Source organism: Entelurus aequoreus, linkage group LG10, assembly GCF_033978785.1.
Source record: "Entelurus aequoreus isolate RoL-2023_Sb linkage group LG10, RoL_Eaeq_v1.1, whole genome shotgun sequence".
Classification (NCBI taxonomy): domain Eukaryota; kingdom Metazoa; phylum Chordata; class Actinopteri; order Syngnathiformes; family Syngnathidae; genus Entelurus; species Entelurus aequoreus.
Window position 1 is genome coordinate 44,728,431 of NC_084740.1, and position 14,761 is coordinate 44,743,191.

The 14,761-nt window shown below is 38.6% G+C and overlaps 1 protein-coding gene across 8 annotated transcripts in view; it reads left to right on the forward strand.

The window, feature by feature from the left end:
• Window positions 1-14,761, forward strand: part of LOC133658679 (rho GTPase-activating protein 42) — a 155,174-nt gene that overhangs the window by 77,059 nt on the left and 63,354 nt on the right. For 6 of the 8 annotated variants that reach the window (XM_062060960.1, XM_062060965.1, XM_062060964.1 and 3 more), the window contains 5 exons: window positions 295-396; window positions 2,468-2,578; window positions 2,990-3,094; window positions 3,250-3,379; window positions 3,487-3,575. In XM_062060960.1, coding sequence (XP_061916944.1) covers window positions 295-396; window positions 2,468-2,578; window positions 2,990-3,094; window positions 3,250-3,379; window positions 3,487-3,575 — 537 coding nt within the window. The remainder of the gene's footprint in view (window positions 1-294; window positions 397-2,467; window positions 2,579-2,989; window positions 3,095-3,249; window positions 3,380-3,486; window positions 3,576-14,761) is intronic. The other 2 variants (XM_062060962.1, XM_062060967.1) reach the window with 2 other exon arrangements.

A 14,761-nucleotide genomic window follows, 5' to 3' on the forward strand; every position in this document is an offset into this window, starting at 1 on the left:
CTTTTCTTTCCGGGTATTAAAAGTTAGTGTGGTGCTTTTCAGTGAGCTCTGGAATGAAAACCCATTTCCTGTTCCTCCTTCTAGGACCTTCTAGGACTCCGGGGACCCTCATAACCACAAGACTCATGGCAGACATTTGATGTTTAGACTAAAGCTCGCAGTAACAATGTTATTAACCTTCGTAATTGTTTATTACGGAATGTTCTTTGATATAAACATTAATAAAACTTTTTAACCGCATGTTCTTGACAAGTGTCAGCTACATCTCACGTTTAAAACTGATTCTCTCCTCAGGAAGTCAAGAAGAAGTTTAAGAAGGAGAGTGAGAAATATTATTCTTCACTTGAGAGACACCTCAGCCTGTCTTGTAAGAAGAAGGAAGCTTATCTGCAGGAGGTGAGAAACATGATTTGTCCCCTTCGAAGGTGACATGTGAAGGGTGCATCTTATAGGTGACGTGAATCTTATAGGTGACATGTGAAGGGTGCATCTTATAGGTGACATGTGAAGGGTGCATCTTATAGGTGACATGTGAAGGGTGCATCTTATAGGTGACATGTGAAGGGTGCATCTTATAGGTGACATGTGAAGGGTGCTTCTTATAGGTGACATGTGAAGGATGCTTCTTATAGGTGACATGTGAAGGGTGCATCTTATAGGTGACATGTGAAGGGTGCATCTTATAGGTGACATGTGAAGGGTGCATCTTATAGGTGACATGTGAAGGGTGCTTCCTTGGTGACGTGTGAAGGGTGCATCTTATAGGTGACATGTGAAGGGTGCATCTTATAGCTGACATGTGAAGGGTGCTTCTTATAGGTGACATGTGAAGGGTGCTTCCTAGGTGACGTGTGAAGGGTGCATCTTATAGGTGACATGTGAAGGGTGCATCTTATAGGTGACATGTGAAGGGTGCATCTTATAGGTGACATGTGAAGGGTGCATCTTATATGTGACATGTGAAGGGTGCATCTTATAGGTGACATGTGAAGGGTGCATCTTTTAGGTGACATGTGAAGGGTGCATCTTATAGGTGACATGTGAAGGGTGCCTCTTATAGGTGACATGTGAAGGGTGCATCTTATAGGTAACATGTGAAGGGTGCATCTTATAGGTGACATGTGAAGGGTGCATCTTATAGGTGACATGTGAAGGGTGCATCTTATAGGTGACATGTGAAGGGTGCCTCTTATAGGTGACATGTGAAGGGTGCATCTTATAGGTGACATGTGAAGGGTGCTTCCTAGGTGACATGTGAAGGGTGCTTCCTAGGTGACGTGTGAAGGGTGCATCTTATAGGTGACATGTGAATGGTGCATCTTATAGGTGACATGTAAAGGGTGCATCTTATAGGTGACATGTGAAGGGTGCATCTAATAGGTGACATGTGAAGGGTGCATCTTATAGGTGACGTGTGAAGGGTGCATCTTATAGGTGACATGTGAAGGGTGCATCTTATAGGTGACATGTAAAGGGTGCATCTTATAGGTGACATGTAATGGGTGCATCTTATAGGTGACATGTGAAGGGTGCTTCCTAGGTGACGTGTGAAGGGTGCATCTTATAGGTGACATGTGAAGGGTGCATCTTATAGGTGGCATGTGAAGGGTGCATCTTATAGGTGACATGTGAAGGGTGCATCTTATAGGTGACGTGTGAAGGGTGCATCTTATAGGTGACATGTGAAGGGTGCATCTTATAGGTGACATGTAAAGGGTGCATCTTATAGGTGACATGTGAAGGGTGCATCTTATAGGTGACATGTGAAGGGTGCTTCCTAGGTGACGTGTGAAGGGTGCATCTTATAGGTGACATGTGAAGGGTGCATCTTATAGGTAACATGTAAAGGGTGCATCTTATAGGTGACATGTAAAGGGTGCATCTTATAGGTGACATGTGAAGGGTGCTTCCTAGGTGACGTGTGAAGGGTGCATCTTATAGGTGACATGTAAAGGGTGCATCTTATAGGTGACATGTGAAGGGGGCTTCCTAGGTGACGTGTGAAGGGTGCATCTTATGTGAAGTGAATTAGTGAATTACATTTATATAGCGCTTTTTCTCAAGTGACTCAAAGCGCTTTACATTGTGAAACCCAATATCTAAGTTACATTTAAACCAGTGTGGGTGGCACTGGGAGCAGGTGGGTAAAGTGTCTTGCCCAAGGACACAACGGCAGTGACTAGGATGGCGGAAGCGGGGATCGAACCTGCAACCCTCAAGTTGCTGGCACGGCCGCTCTACCAACTGAGCTATACCGTATAGGTGACATGTGAAGGGTGCATCTTATAGGTGACATGTAAAGGGTGCATCTTATAGGTGACATGTGAAGGGTCCTTCCTAGATTACATGTGAAGGGTGCTTCCTAGATGACATGTGAAGGGTGCTTCCTAGGTCGCTCACACATGTCACCGACATCCCCCACTCCACTTCTTGGGTGGACTGTGATTGGCTGCCTGCTCCCTCACAGGCTGACATGCAGATGAAGAAGGAGAGACAAGTCTTTTACGACGCCTCGCTGGAATATGTCTTCAAAATACAGGAAGTGCAAGAAAAGAAGAAGTTTGAGTTTGTGGAGCCGGTAAGACCAGACCTAGTTTCAACTCTTGGTTTCATCAAGATGAATGAAGACTTTGTGTCACCACAATATTAGGTACACCTACCTCAGCAGGTTAGACAAATATTCATCTTTATTGTGCTTGTAGTTTAACTCATTCTCTTTTCAACCCTCTATCACGTCTACTCAACACCTGCTACTCTCTGCAGTTGAGTGACAAGCTTCAGTGTAGTTTTTTTTCCTGAAGTAGACCTCTTTTTTTTTTTTACAAAAGCTGTTTTCTATCTGATTGTGCTTTCTGCACCCGCGTGTTGTGATATTACGTCATTAGTAGTGTCATTATTGATATATGAGCTCATGTCTGATATCAGATCAGTGTCTGTGTCGCAGGATTGATATATATATATTATACATGTGAGTGTTGCACCTCCACAGCTGCTGGCTTTCCTGCAGGGCCTGTTCACCTTCTACCATGAAGGATATGAGCTGGCCCATGAACTGGAGCCCTACAAGCAGCAGCTGCAGCTCAACCTGCAGAACGTACGTTTCGCCTTTCCTCCCGCCTTGTTGTGAGACCTCCTTGAGGACCTCATGGTGTCCCACACGTCTCTGGTCCACCCAGATGAAGAAGATGATGAAGGCTGCCGAGAGGAAGCTCCGTGTTGTGGTCGTGACTTACCTTCTTCTCCTCACAGACACGCAACAACTTTGTGAGCACCAAGCAGGAGGTGGAGAAGCTGATGAGGAGGATCAGGTGTGCAGACCAGGACTACAGAGCTCCAGGCCAGTGGACCATGGAGGGCTTCTTGTACGTGCAGGAGAAACGTGAGTGTTTGCTCTCCTCTGCTGCACATGTTTAACATGCTTCTAACTGATTGATTGGTTGATTGATTAATTGATTGATTGATTGACTGACTGATGACTGAGTGTAGGTCCACTAGGAAGCACGTGGAGCAGACACTACTGCATGTACGAGAAGATCAGCAACACTCTCACCATGATCAACACTGACAACAAACAGGTTTTACTGCTACTCACCTTTTTGATCTCACAGTGGAATTTAACTCCTCTACTCTTGTGATGTCATCATACTACACACACACACACACACACACACTCATCATTTCTTACATCAACACAAGACTTGTGTTACATCATCACAACATGTGTGTTACAACAACACAACACTTGTGTTACATAATATTAATAATAATACATTTTATTTGGTACAGCCCCTTTCAGGGTACTCAAAGACGCTTTACAGGATCAAAATTAAATTAAAGCTGCAAGCAGCGTTGATCGGGTCCGCATTTTGGCTGGTGCTAGTCCTAGGTGTCCCAATACTTTTGTCCAGTGGTAGTCCTGTGTGAGACCTACATAGAGGTTTTTGTTTCGTGTCTCTACAATATTCGTACTGGCAGTTAGAGGAAGTTGTGTCTGTGTTTTTTTCCTAGGTGCTGCGGCACAGTGGTTGTTTTCTTTGAAGGCGGGTAACATCACAGCAGCGGATCCATTTCACATTGTCATTATAGGGTATTGTGTGTAGAATTTTGAGGACAAAAAAGAAACAATTCCATTTCACATTGTCATTATAGGGTATTGTGTGTAGAATTTTGAGGACAAAAAAGAAACAATTCCATTTCACATTGTCATTATAGGGTATTGTGTGTAGAATTTTGAGGACAAAAAAGAAACAATTCCATTTCACATTGTCATTATAGGGTATTGTGTGTAGAATTTTGAGGACAAAAAAGAAACAATTCCATTTCACATTGTCATTATAGGGTATTGTGTGTAGAATTTTGAGGACAAAAAAGAAACAATTCCATTTCACATTGTCATTATAGGGTATTGTGTGTAGAATTTTGAGGACAAAAAAGAAACAATTCCATTTCACATTGTCATTATAGGGTATTGTGTGTAGAATTTTGAGGACAAAAAAGAAACAATTCCATTTCACATTGTCATTATAGGGTATTGTGTGTAGAATTTTGAGGACAAAAAAGAAACAATTCCATTTCACATTGTCATTATAGGGTATTGTGTGTAGAATTTTGAGGACAAAAAAGAAACAATTCCATTTCACATTGTCATTATAGGGTATTGTGTGTAGAATTTTGAGGACAAAAAAGAAACAATTCCATTTCACATTGTCATTATAGGGTATTGTGTGTAGAATTTTGAGGACGAAAAAGAAATAATTCCATTTCACATTGTCATTATAGGGTATTGTGTGTAGAATTTTGAGGACGAAAAAGAAATAATTCCATTTCACGTTGTCATTATAGGCAGCGGAGAAGCATCAGCGGAGCGGGTCTTTGAAGGCTCGTAAAATCAAAACGGTAGCACCTTCCAAAACGGCGTCGTCAACTTTTAATCCGAAGGGTTCAATCTCTCTCCTGTAGTAGTTTGAAGCCGAAACAACAAACGCGCTCAGAGGAGATAATGTTTGATGTTTGGTGACCGGATTACACAAAAAATTTGTTTTGAAGGAGGGATAGCAAACTTCCTGTTGATTTTTGCTGAAGGATGTCAATCTATGAAATGTAGGTCTAAGTAACACCTATGTAGAGGTTTTTGTTTCATGTCTCTAAGACGTTCCTACCGGAAGTTACAAGCAGTTTTGTCTGTGTTTTCCTCTGAGAAGCTGTTTTGTCTCTGTTTATTTCAAAAATTGCGCTGGAGCGCAATTTTGAGTTTTGGAGTTTGGTTTTTTTTTAGATCGCAATTTCCACCGGTCCTAATGTGTGTGAGAAGTTTGGTGAGTTTTGAAGTATTTTAAAGGGGTCAAATTACAGCTCAAAGAGGCAAAAATGAGTGTTTTAGTCATTTTTTGTCTTGAAGGGGAAATTGCCAACTTCCTGTTGGTTTTTGCCCGAGGATGTTAAATTCTGAAATGTAGGTCTAAGTGAGACCTACATAGAAGTTTTTGTTTCATGTCTCTACGACAGTCGTACTGGGAGTTACAGGCAGTTTTCTTCCTAGGGGGCGCTAGAGCGCAATTTTTTATTTTTTATTTTTTTTTTACTAAAGTGGTTGGGGCACGTTTTTCTACGTGTGTGTCAAATTTGGTGAGTTTTGAAGTATGTTAAGGGGGGCAAAGTAGTGCGTAAAGCTGCGGAATAATAATAATAAACCTTACAATAACAATAGTGTCCTTTGTCCATGTACAAAGGACTCCCTGTGGGAGTCCTTTGTACATGGTACAGGGCGGACCCTAAATATAAAACAGTTCAAAGTAATAATACATAATACTGGGAATATAAAAGGAGTACATAGTAATAATTAGGGATGTCCGATAATGGCTTTTTGCCGATATTCCGATATTGTCCAACTCTTTAATTACCGATACCGATATCAACCGATACCGATATCAACCGATATATGCAGTCGTGGAATTAACACATTATTATGCCTAATTTGGACAACCAGGTATGGTGAAGATAAGGTACTTTTTAAAAAAAATAATAAAATAAGATAACTAAATTAAAAACATTTTCTTGAATAAAAAAGAAAGTAAAACAATATAAAAACAGTTACATAGAAACTAGTAATTAATGAAAATTTGTAAAATTAACTGTTAAAGGTTAGTACTATTAGTGGAGCAGCAGCACGCACAATCATGTGTGCTTACGGACTGTATCCCTTGCAGACTGTATTGATATATGTTGATATATAATGTAGGAAGCACAGACTGTATCCCTTGCAGACTGTATTGATATATATTGATATATAATGTAGGAACCAGAATATTGATAACAGAAAGAAATGGGGGGAGGGAGGTTTTTTGGGTTGGTGCACTAATTGTAAGTGTATCATGTGTTTTTTATGTTGATTTAATAAAAATAAAAAACGATACAGATAATAAAAAAACCGATACCGATAATTTCCTATATTACATTTTAACGCATTTATTGGCCGATAATATCGGCAGGCCGATATTATCGGACATCCCTAGTAATAATACATAATAATACTGGACATTACAAGACACAGAACACTAATCACAGGTTAAAAGTAGATCTGAATAGGTGTGTTTTGAGAAGGCTTTTGAAGGTAGGAAGGTCTGAGCAGTCACGGATGGGTTAGGCGAGAACGTTCCAGAGGGTGGGAGCAGCGATGGAGAAGGCGCTATCACCCCAGGTCCGGAGCTTGGTTCTGAGTGGTGGGTCAGAGAAGGTTGGCGTCGGAGGAGCGGAGGCTGCGTGAAGGGGTATGGCGGTGAAGCAGGTTGGTGAGGTAGCAGGGGGCCTGGTTGTGGAGGGCTTTGTGGGTGAGGAGGAGGATTTTAAAGCCAGTGAAGTTTCTGGAGGACTGGGGTGATGTGCTCACGGGAGCGGGTGTGGGTGAGCAGAGTTTTGAATGTATTGGAGTTTATTGAGGATTTTGGAAGAAGAGCCGTAGAGGATGCTGTTGCAGTAATGGAGTCTGGAGGTGATGAAGGCATGGATTAGTCAGGGTTTCAGCGGCAGAGAAGGAGAGGGATGGACGGAGACGGGCAATATTTTTGAAGTGGAAGAAAGCAGTGGTTGTGATGTGGTTGACGTGGTGTTGAAAAGAGAGGGTATTGTCCAGAATGACTCCGAGGTTGCGGATGTGAGTGGATGGGGACAGAGTGGAGTTGTCCACAGAGAGGTGGAAGTTGTGAACAATTTTGGTGAGGGGTGTGGGGCCGATGATGAGCATGTCAGATTTAAAATAGATTTTAAATAGTTTAATTCATTTCTTAATTGTATCTTGATTAAAGTATTATTTTGGGGTCTCCCTATGTCTAGCATTAAAAGATTACAGTTGGTACAAAATGCGGCTGCAAGACTTTTGACAAAAACAAGAAAGTTTGATCATATTACGCCTATACTGTATATACCTTTATATACATAAATATATATATACCTATACTGGCTCACCTGCACTGGCTTCCTGTGCACTTAAGATGCGACTTTAAGGTTTTACTACTTACGTATAAAATACTACACGGTTTAGCTCCAGCCTATTTCGCCGATTGTATTGTACCATATGTCCCGACAAGAAATCTGCGTTCAAAGAACTCCGGCTTATTAGTGATTCCCAGAGCCAAAAAAAAGTCTGCGGGCTATAGAGCGTTTTCTATTCGGGCTCCAATACTCTGGAATGTTCTATCAGTAACAGTTAGAGATGCTACCTCAGTAGAAACATTTAAGTCCCATCTTAAAACTCATTTGTATACTCTAGCCTTTAAATAGACCCCCCTTTTTTAGACCAGTTGATCTGCCGTTTCTTTTCTTCTCTCCTCTGCTCCCCTCTCCCTTGGGAGGGGGAGTTGCATAGGTCCGGTGGCCATGGATGAAGTGCTGGCTGTCCAGAGTCGGGACCCCGGGTGGACCACTAGCCTGTGCATCGGTTGGGGACATCTCTGCGCTGCTGACCCGTCTCTGCTCGGGATAGTTTCCTGCTGGCCCCACTATGGACTGGACTCTCGCTGATGTGTTGGATCCACTGTGGACTGGACTTTCACAATATTATGTCAGACCCACTCGACATCGACATTATGCGGTCCTCTCCAAGGTTTCTCATAGTCATTCACCGACGTCCCACTGGGGTGAGTTTTTCCTTGCCCGTATGTGGGCTCTGTACCGAGGATGTCGTTGTGGCTTGTGCAGCCCTTTGAGACACTTGTGATTTAGGGCTATATAAATAAACATTGATTGATTGATTGATTGATTGAAAAAGTGCATCATGGCTATTTAAAGACATACTTTCAGAGGATATGCATCTATTCACAGCGTGTTTTAAAGAGACAAAATGTAAAAAATGATTTATGTGTACATTATATTCCATCCATCCATTTTCTACCGCTTATTCCCTTCGGGGGCGCTGGAGCCTATCCCAGCTACAATCGGGCGGAAGGCAGGGTACACCCTGGACAAGTCGCCACCTCATCGCAGGTGTACATTACATTGATCAACTAAATCACTGAACGGTTTAAAGGAGTTTTTATTAATAATATGATGAGGTTTAGTAATACCTCTGTCTTTCCACATTGTCCATTTAACCAAATTTTTATTAATGATGATATTAGGATTTTACCAAAGCTGTTGATTGACAGATGTCATTGGGTTGATTCCAAGTATTTTCTGACACAGGTTTAGAATGTTAAAGTTGCTTCTATTGTGCTCTGCCTCACTTCATTAGGTATTTTTTAATGTAATATAAACTCCCCACATCAATGTCCAAATTCATTAATCCAGTCCTTATCTGCAGAAGAATGGAATAAGTGGCTTGCTTGTTCACAACCGAAGGAGATATAATAATGTAAGAAGTTTGGTAATTGTAGTCCTCCTTTATCTTGTGGACTAGACCATCTTTAGTATGAGCATCTTTCCACACCATATAAAATGTGATATCATTGTATCTATTTTCTTAAACCAACTTTTATTCTTTAGGACAGGCATCATTTTCAGTATATAATTAACTACTGGCAGTATACTCATTTTTACCATGTTCAAAGTGATATTTGGAGACGTGACCAGCGTTCCAGTTTGGATTCCATCTTATTTTTTAAATGTTTCAGATTTAGATCTCTGCTTGTATAAAGGTTTGGTGTAATGTGTAGTCCTAGATATATGATTTCTGCCTCTTTCCATTTCATTTTGGACTTCTGAACTTGTGATTTCTTGCAGTGTTTTTTAAGTGGTAATATTTCACATTTGTCCCAATGGACTTTATACCCTGATAAACAGCCATATTCAGTGATGACATTATTGATATAGTGAAGAGAGGAGTTAACATGTGACAGGTAGAGAATGATGTCATCACAATACATCGATAGCTTATTATACTGAGAGCCACTTTTTATACCATGAATATTATTTTCACTTCTTATTTTTGCAGCTAGGTGTTCAATAACCAAATTAAATAATAATCCAGATGCAGGACATCCCTGTTTTACTCCTCTTTTTAATGAAAAAGGTTCTGAAATATGATTATTGGTTTTGACTGATGCCATGGGCCTTGTATAAAGCATCTTAATCCATTGTATCAAATTATCTCCAAAACCAAATTTACGTAATGTGCAAAACATAAATGAGCAGTTTATGCGGTGGAATGCCTTCTCCGCATCAACACTACATACTGCTGTGGGATAAGGGAGACTTCCAGCATAGTAAATAACATTAAACAATTTCCTTGTATTGTCTGAAGATTGTCGACCTTCCATGAAGCCAGTTTGGTCAGTATGAATTAATTTTCCTATTGCATTTGATAATCGTGTGACTAAGATTTTTGCCAAGATTTTATTGTCCATATTGGCGAGGGATGAAGGACGATAATTACTGCAAATCAATGGGTCTTTATCCTTTTTATGTATCAATGAGATATGAGAAAAATTGAAGGTTGGAGAAAACAATTTGTCAGATTCAAACACTGATGACATCTATTAAACAGGACAAGAAGCAAAGAATCAAACAGAGACATAATTCAATTTGGCTCAGTGAGGAGAAACATGTACATCTGTACCCGTGTACAGTGACATTACGCTCTGGCGAAAGATTGTATGCCTCCTCTTTTATTTGGACTTTCCCTGATTACATGGCAAAATTTGCTTCTAAGGGACGGGGGTCGTAAACAGCCATCGCCTTTGATTACAAAACAGTTCAAAAGAAAAGGTCGTAAACAGTTCAAAAGAAAAGGTCGTAAAACAGTTCAAAGAAAAGGTCGCCTTAAGGGGAGTCTGGTCATGCTTCCTCTTGGGTCAAGACAATATCTGTCTGTTGATTACAATACATGAAAGAAACAGAACACCTTCATGTTGCTTCCCATCCTACACAGTGGAGTTTTACAAGCCTTCTGCTTGGTAGGATTAAAGACTGAAATTGAAACACAAAGTTGTGTGATAACTTAGATACAATTATTCTAACACAATTGTATATTAAATGAAGATTGGTACATTTGTAATAATAGAGGAAACAAATCTTCACTGATTATTTGATAACATTCTGTATTGTAGCCATCCGGGTCATGAGATTTATTTTTTGCAAATTAATTTATAGCTTTTTGGATTTTCATGAATTGTGTAGGTTCCTCCAGTGATTTTCTGTCATGCTCTGATAAGGATGGGAGTTGTATTGTGTTTAAATATGACTGCAAAGCTTCTATGCTACAAACTTTCTCAGACTTATATAGATTTGTATAAAATGTTCTAATCCAGGGGTGTCCAAAGTGCGGCCCGGGGGCCATTTGCGGCCCGCAGCTAATTGTTTACCGGCCCGCCACACATTCTGCTAAAAATTGCAAAATTGATAATATTGCAAAAATTGGAAAAAACATTTTAAAAAAAGTGGAATGAGGTGAAATCTAACAAAAAAAGTTGCCATGCAGGCTGTTTTTTTTCTTTTGTCTTTGTTTATTTTTCTTTTTTTTGCCATTGCTAAAGAAAAAAAAAAAAAGACTAAAAATCTATGTTATAATGAATTATTACTTAAAAAATATCACTTGAAAATGTTTTATGTGGAAAAAATATTGTGTGGTTGCCATAAAAAAACATCAAAGTTTTATTTGACAAAAGAGCATAATACAAACAAAATAATAGTTCAAACGTAAAATGGACAGATATATCTGAAGTTGATCTCGTAAATTAAGTGTTAAAAGTAAAAAAAAACTAATAAAAATGTATCACTTTATGAGTGGGGGACCTTTTGGATCCCAAATATATTTAGTAGGATTTTATTTAACATTTCACTGTGATTACTCAAAAATATTAAAGAATTCAAATCAATGGTGTCCTGCATTATTGATCTTTTAGGGCTCTAATTACTAAATACTGCATATTTCAGTTTTACTATAAAAAACAAAGTTGTCTTTGACAGAAAAGGCATAAAACCTTTTTTTTTTTTTTTTTACTTTATATCAACCTGAAGTTGATATAGAGGTTTACTGTAAGCGTTAAATAAAAAATAATAATAATTTGACTTATTTTTTACATTTTAATGACTGAGACCCTTTATGGTCCCCGGGAGCCCTAAAGGTAAAAAAAAAATCCATATATTTTGTTAAGGTTTGAAAATGAAAAATATCAAAATGGCCCCCGCATGCTTAAATTTTTCCGTGTACGGCCCTCAGTGGAAAAAGTTTGGACACCCCTGTTCTAATCGTTTCATTGATTTGCTAGGGATCAACAGAAATACTACCATCTGAAAGTTTAATTATAGATATATGATTTCTAGTCATCTGCTTCTTTAATCTTAACGCAAGGAGCTTTCCAGCTTGCTCGCCGTATTCATGAAACTTTAATTTTGCCCTATTCATTTGATATTCAACCTTCTTGCTTTATTATATTGTCATATTCCATTCTTTGTTTTCAAAGTTTGATCCATGTTTCCTGATGATATTTGGACAATGTGTCCTGCAATTGTTTGATTCCATTCAATCATTCAGTGTTTTATTCTTAAAGCTTGCAATCCTAATAAGTTCTCCTCTTACACAACACTTAAGTGCTTCCTATATTGTGGAGATGTCAGAGACAGAATCCTGATTATTTAAAAACAAATCTGAAATAAATTATTAGGGTTCGCATGTACCCTGTATAAAGGACTCCCACAGGGAGTCCTTTATACAGGGTACAAAGGAACCTATTGTTATTGTAAGGTTTATAATTCCGCAGCTTTGCGCACTACTTTGCCCCCCTTAACATGCTTCAAAACTCACCAAATTTTACACACACATAGAAAAACGTGCCCCAAAGAGTTTAGTAAAAAAAACCTAACCCCAAAAATCAAAATTGCGCTCTAGCGCCCCCTAGGAAGTAAACTGTCTCTAACTCCCACTAGGAATGTCGTAGAGACATGAAATAAAAACCTCTATGTAGGTCTGACTTAGACAGAAAGTTGGCAATTTCCCCTTCAACACAAAAAATGACTAAAAACACTAATTTTTGCCTCTTTGAGCTGTAATTTGACCCCCTTAAAATACTTCAAAACTCACCAAACTTCTCACACACATCGGGACTGGTGGAAATTGCGATCTAAAAAAAACCGAACCCCAAAACTCAACATTTCGCTCTAGCGCAATTTTTGAATAAAACAGAGAAAAAACTGCTTCTCAGAAGAAAACTCAGACAAAACTGCTTGTAACTTCCGGTAGGAACGTCTTAGAGACATGAAACAAAAACCTCTACGTAGGTCTCACTTATACCTACATTTCATAGATTGACACCCTTCAGCAAAAATCAACAGGAAGTTTGATATCCCCCCTTCAAAACAAAATGTTTGTAAAAAGCGGTGACCAAACATCAAACATTATCTCCTCTGAGCGCGTTTGTCGTTTCGGCTTCAAACTACTACAGGAGAGAGATTGAACCCTTCGGATTAAAAGTTGACGAAAGCGTTTTGATACGTGCTACCGTTTTGATTTTACGAGCCTTCAAAGAACCACTGCTCTGATGCTGCTCCGCTGCCTATAATGACAACGTGAAATGGAATTGTTTCTTTTTTGTCCTCAAAATTCTACACACAATACCCTATAATGACAATGTGAAATGGAATTAGGACTAGCACCAGCCAAAGATGCGGACCCGACCAACGCTGCTTGCAGCTTTAATTTAATTTGTAATTTATTTTCCTCACTTTATAATAACGGAATATTAATTTTGCATTGTTTGAATTGGAAAGCGACTGGAGGAAAGCTTACGTCGCTTTGAATTGGACTATGATCAGAAATACTTATTGGGTGAATTTTAGCCTGCACGTTTTCTACAATTGCCTTAGGAACAAAGAACATATCAATTCTTGAAAATGACTGATTTCTGTTTGAATAAAAAGTGGAATCCTTCTCATGTGGATTTAAGGTTCTCCAAATATCTATTAAGTTAAGAGTTTGCATTCATTTCAGAAGAGAAAAAACAGATTTCTTGGGTTTAACAATCTTAGCAGTTTTATCAATATTTGGATTTATTGTTAAATTTAGATCTCCACCCATAATAATATCAGAATCAACATAATCTGCCAATTTGTGCTCCATGTCACCAAAGAAAGAAGGTTTATCATCACTGGGTGCATATAAGTTTACCAGTGTGGTATTGTAATCATGCATCTACCCTCTGCATCTAAAAATATACTATTTATAATATAAACATTGTAGCAACAGCAGATCTTTTGGAAGACAGTCCAACACCAACTATCTCACCAAGCCATTCTTTTTTCAAATATTTTGAAATGTTCAGTTTTCAAATGTGTTTCCTGTAGAAAAGATTGTTTATATGTTTCAGAATTCTTACTTTATCTTAATTTGTTCTTTTTCTTAATTTTTATTTTTATTTTTATTTTTTTATTATTTTTTTTAAAAAAAAATTTAAATTTTTTTTATTTTTTTATCTTAATTTGTTCTTAATTTAGCTAATTTGTTCTTAGTTTAGCTTAGTCTGTTCGGAGTTTTTCTTTGTTTGTTATCAGTTGAGTTTTTTTTTTTACTTTATCTTAGTTTGTTCTTAGTTTAGCTTAGTTGTGTTCTTAGTTTGGTTTTGTTCATAGTTCATCTTAGTTTCTTCGTAGTTTAGCTAGTTTTGTTCTTAGTTTAGCTTAGTTTCGTTCTTAGTTTAACTCAGCTTGGTTTTTAGTTTAGTCTGTACTTAGTTTCACTTAGTTTGTTCTTAGTTTAGATTAGTTTTGTCCTTTTTTATCTTCATTTGTTTTTAGTTTAACAAAATGTGTTCTTAGTTTAGTTTTGTTCTTAATTCATCTTAGTTTGTTCTGCTCAGTGGCCTAGTGGTTAGAGTGTCCGCCCTGAGACGGGTAGGTTGTGAGTTCAAACCCCGGCCGAGTCATACCAAAGACTATAAAAATGGGAGCCATTACCTCCCTGCTTGGCACTCAGCATCAAGGCTTGGAATTGGGGGTTAAATCACCAAAAGTGATTCCTGGGCGCAGCCACCGCTGCTGCTCGCTGCTCCCCTCACCTCCCAGGGTGTGATCAAGGGTGATGGGTCAAATGCAGAGAATAATTTTGCCACACCTAGTGTGTGTGTGTGACTATTATTGGTACTTTAACTTTTTAGTTTTGTTCTTAGATTAGTTTAGTCTCATTCCTAGTTGATCTAAGTTTTGTTCTTAGTTGAACTACGTTTTGTTCTTAGTTTAGTTTAGTATTGTTCTTAGTCTATCTTAGTTTGTTATTGGTTGAACTAAGTTTTGTTCTTAGTTGAACTAAGTTTTGTTCTAAGTTAAATTTAGTTTTATC